This window comes from Octopus bimaculoides, chromosome 9 (assembly GCF_001194135.2).
Source record: "Octopus bimaculoides isolate UCB-OBI-ISO-001 chromosome 9, ASM119413v2, whole genome shotgun sequence".
NCBI lineage: Eukaryota > Metazoa > Mollusca > Cephalopoda > Octopoda > Octopodidae > Octopus > Octopus bimaculoides.
The window spans coordinates 10,732,003-10,737,202 of record NC_068989.1 but is presented as its reverse complement, the minus strand read 5'-3'; the positions used below and the strand labels follow the sequence as shown (position 1 = coordinate 10,737,202).

Genomic DNA, 5,200 nt, shown 5'->3' with positions numbered 1-5,200 from the left:
ATATATATATATATATATATATATACGACAGGTTTCTTTCAGTTTCCGTCTACCGAGTCCACTCACAAGGCTTTGGTCGGCCCGAGGCTATAGTAGAAGACACTTGCCCAAGGTGCCACGCCGTGGGACTGAACCCGGAACCATATGGCTGGTAAGCAAGCTGCCGATGTGTGTGTCTGTGTATGACACCCCACGCTCTAAAGCCAGTGTTTATTTGTTTGTGTCCTCAGTAACTTAGCATTTGGGCAAAAAGACCGTTAGAATAAGCACCGGACTTCAAAGCAAACAAGTAATGGGGCCGATTTGTTCGGCTAAAACCCTTCAAAACGATGCCTCATTATGCCCGCAGACTATAACCAGATTATTGTTTTTCTCATTGTTCTAGTTGAGATCAATGTTGTTTTTATCTGATGTTGTAAATGATACCGCTCTTTTAATTTCTTCACAGGTCGTATATATCACTGCAACGTTGCCATATATAGTTTTGGCTATTTTACTCATCCGTGGAGTTATGTTACCTGGAGCTGCAAAAGGTGTTCGTTATTTCATTACACCGAACACCAGTAGATTAGGAGACCTCCAGGTGTGTATTTGTCTCCTTTTAATAAACACTAACACTAAACTTCAATTCTGTATCACTTTTAATCTCTGGACACTTCAGTCTTGAGTTACTGAAGGCTTCACAAATTATCACGTTTGTTCTTCGTTCAATTACGATACTAAGCGTTTCCACGTTTCTTCAGTTTTTTTTGTTTTTTTTTGGAATTTAAATTACTAAGCATATTTTGAAATAAAAGACACGCTTCGATAGTATCTCTCTTCATCCAATCAACTCCAACGTTTAAAATTTTCATTTTTATCTTTTCAGGTGTGGATTGACGCTGCAGTTCAAATTTATTTTTCGGTTGGAGCTGGTTTTGGAGTGCATATTGCATATGCCAGCTATAATAAGTTCAAACACAACTGCTACAGGTAATACCAAAAACAATAAAATAAAATAAAATAAATGCATAAATAAATTAAATTAAATTAAATTAAATAAGCATCAGTTTACTGCAAGCTTCGTTATCAAACAATTTTCCAACAAATCGATCGAAATAGATTTTAAGCTCAAACTATTTGTTCATAAAGTATATTATGTTGTAATTGTCTATTGTTTTGCAACATGCATTCATACGTACATACATAAATGCATACATACATGCATGCGTAAATAATACATACATACATACATACATACATACATGCATAAATACATACGTGCATGCATGCATACATACATACATACACGCGTGCATGCATGCATACACACATACACACATATGTACATACACACATACATACATAAATACATACATAAATACATACATAGTACGAACATGCATACGTACGTACATACACACATACACACACACACACACATACATACATACATACATACATACATACATACATACATACATACATACATACATACATACATAAAGGGATGTCTTCGCTTAAACAAAAGAGTTTTGTCTCTGTTAGTAACTCGCTTGAATTCTGAAGAGAAAAAGGCTAGATAAATTTCAAAGGAGCAATGATTCAATCACGCACACGCACGCGTACACCCAACCACACATGAACACGCATATAATATATATGCAGTGTTAGAAATACCAAGCTTTCCTTACAAATACTATGGTCCTAGAGGCACCATCAGTCTGCTCCTAACAGTAAACGTCAGATAACACTCTACCAAATGTTTCCAGAAGTGCTGCAGATGTCCAGTCACCAATTTTGCTAAACATTCGAAAAGCGAGGACAGATACATGTCCTTGATGTGTGAAGAGATATTGCCAAATCGTTGTTGGGGGTTCGAGGAGTTTGGAGAGCGGTAGAGAAAATTGCTTGACGTATTTTGAGGAGTGACAGAGAGCAACATTGAGATGGAATAATTGGTAGCCTTTATTACTGACATTTAAAGGATACCTATAAATAGTGGGTGGAGGCGCAATGGCCCAGTGGTTAGGGCAGCGGACTCGCGGTCATAGGATCGCGGTTTCGATTCTCAGACCGGGCGTTGTGAGTGTTTATTGAGCGAAAACACCTAAAGCTCCACGAGGCTCCGGCAGGGGATGGTGGCGAACCCTGCTGTACTCTTCCACCACAACTTTCTCTCACTCTTACTTCCTGTTTCTGTTGTGCCTGTAATTCAAAGGATCAGCCTTGTCACACTGTGTCACGCTGAATATCCCCGAGAACTACGTCTGTGGAATGCTCAGCCACTTGCACGTTAATTTCACGAGCAGGCTGTTCCGTTGATCGGATCAACTGGAACCCTTGACATCGTAAGCGACGGAGTGCCAACAACAAAATAAATGGTGGAAGAGTGGAACTTAGATATGAACAGAGAAGATATCACATTCTATAATGAAGTTTGAATAAAGATTGTTTCCGGGGCAGCAGATTCTGCGTATATATATGTTGGGAAATTAAATTTTCAGGAGTAATAAGATGTGAGATTTGCGTATAAGTAGGAGCTGGTGTGTCGAGTATTCGTTGGATCGAAGTCGACGGACATAAGAGAAAAAAAGGGGGAAAATTATCCTGCAAGTTTATTTGTAGTTTATAGCATTCTAGCTCTCCGATGACGATAATCTCTCGGAAGTGAATTCCAAATGCTTACAAAGAACGAACACCAGTAAATAGATTGGGAGGGGGAAATAAATCACGTGATGTGATCTACATGCACAAAAGTAGGCAGGAGACACTCTACAACAAATAGAACAAAACTAAATTAACCCAATCGAACAACATGAGTATACACAAACACACACATAAACACTCTTACACACACACAATACCACCGTTTGCACGGATGTGTCGTTCACGGACGTGTCGTTCACGGACGTGTCGTTCACTGATGTGTCGTTCAGGGATGTATGTTCTGTCGTGATTCGGTTTCATTTCAGAAGGTTGTCGCTATCCGGTAGTAACTAACCAAAACTTTTCATGATGTAATTCACACCATATGAGTTTCTGGTTACGTCTGAGGTATCGTCGGGGTTGACCGACCGTCGGCCTCTCAGTACCTAGGACTCGTTGGAAGATATCATCATGGCCGAGATCCCAGTATTGAAGTCGCTTCAAGGTTGATCCTGGAAATGCTGTTTTGTAGAATGATACATTTCTTTTATGTATCTTGTTTAACGTGTGTGAGTTTTTCTTTTACTGGGTGTATAATAGTTTTTTTTTTTTCATGAATGTTTTCTGCTTTTTCTTATTTCTTGTATTTTGTTGGCACACCCTGTACAGCTATAACGCCTCAATCTGGTCAATTGGCAAGGTTAATGTCACTAAGTGCATTAACACGACCGGGTACCCGATGTGCTTGATAAATCAAGGTTCATTAGATTTGCATCAGGTGGCAAATCTTTTTTCTTTAAATATTTATCTCTAACTTGGTTTCTAAGATTTTACTTCCATCTCTTCCTTTGCAGAGCTTTATGATATCATACTTAAAATGAATAAACTTCGACTCTCTCTCTCTCGGTTGTATATTTTTATTTTGCTACACTTAGATAACTACTGAATCATACAAAACAAAATTGCCATACACTCAATTCTGCTGTTTCTTTCATGTGAATAGAACTAACTACTCATTACCATATTCTGATTGATATGAATAAGTCAAGCACAAAATAAACGCATTCGTTGTTTGGATCTATGTTTGTCTCTTATTTGTGAATTAGAAAACTAGCTAATACCCGCTAAAATAACTTTGTACTAGTGGCTATTTTATTTTTTTTAACCATAAAAATACGATGTTTAAAGTTTATTCAATTCCCTTCAGTTTTCTTCTAAAATCTCGCATATTTTTGCAGGGACTGTTTGATAACTGCTGTCATCAATAGTTTTACCAGTATATTCTCTGGTTTTGTAATCTTCTCCTACCTCGGCTATATGGCGTTTAAAACCAACAAGGATATATCAGAGGTTGCTACTGAAGGTGAGTTCAAACTTCGTTGAAAATTGAGACAATCTCTAAAATTAAAATACTTGAGAGCAACAATTTTGAAGTGGTAACAATCACTAGTATTATAAAAATATAAATCTAATATGTAAAGAGAGCAATGTGTTGTATTCCATCTCTCCATATATTAAACAGGAGCACGAGAATTGTTTTCTGTTAAGGATCATAGATTAAGCTTTTTCTACTCAACAGCATACCGAGAATACTTCTGTCTTGTGTTCATTACCTGGATTAAGAACAAGATGAATGTTATAATTTTTTTAAATAAATCTAGATTCATCAAGAAATGGAAAAAGCTTTATTTACCTCCTTTTTTCAACTGTAAATTGCCTGTGACTAACTTGATAAATAATGGAAACTTGATTTTAAAAGCCGAAATCGAAACGCCCTATTCACATCAATGAACAATTTCTTTTTATGTTTGTGTGTGTGTGTTTTATTTAGTGACGATCATACAAGCAAGGGATGACCATGAAACGCTTACAGAAACACACCTCATCGTTCAGGGCATTCGTTAAGCGGAGCATCATAATTAATTTTAACTTATTATTTAAATATTCGTTAAATATTTCGGCTGTTGTATATCTTTTTCTTTTAAGGTCCTGGTTTAGTGTTCATAGTTTACCCAGAGGCTATTTCTACCCTGCCTGGTTCGACAGCATGGTCGATTCTGTTTTTTCTAATGTTGCTAACTCTAGGTTTAGACAGTGCGGTAAGTACAATGTTTTCTCGCATTAAAATTAAAACAAACGTAAATTTCTTTTGAGTGGGTGCATATATATATATATATATATATATATATATATATATATATATATATATATATATATATATACATACATACATACATACATACATGCATATATATACATATATATATACACATATATATATATGCATATTTATATACATATATATATACACATATATATATATATGCATATTTATATACACACACATATATATACATACCTGTATATATACGTATATACATATATACACACATACATTTATATATACCCATATATATAGTTAATTTCAACATAAACAAGCAAGAAAAAACACGAAAAAACACGAAAAAACAACGCGAGGTCATGGAATAAGTACAGTGTTATTGGACGCTCAGGAAAGGAAGGAAAGAGGATTTAACGTTTCGATCGCAGATCTTCGTCAGAAATATAGGAA

At 35.9% G+C, this 5,200-nt stretch overlaps 1 protein-coding gene across 2 annotated transcripts in view; it reads left to right on the top strand.

Annotated features, from left to right (window-relative positions):
* Window positions 1-5,200, top strand: part of LOC106877345 (sodium-dependent noradrenaline transporter) — a 131,367-nt gene that overhangs the window by 106,307 nt on the left and 19,860 nt on the right. For both annotated transcript variants that reach the window (XM_014926226.2, XM_052970413.1), the window contains exons 6-9: window positions 449-583; window positions 869-972; window positions 3,867-3,991; window positions 4,615-4,727. In XM_014926226.2, the coding sequence (XP_014781712.1) occupies window positions 449-583; window positions 869-972; window positions 3,867-3,991; window positions 4,615-4,727 (477 nt within the window). The remainder of the gene's footprint in view (window positions 1-448; window positions 584-868; window positions 973-3,866; window positions 3,992-4,614; window positions 4,728-5,200) is intronic.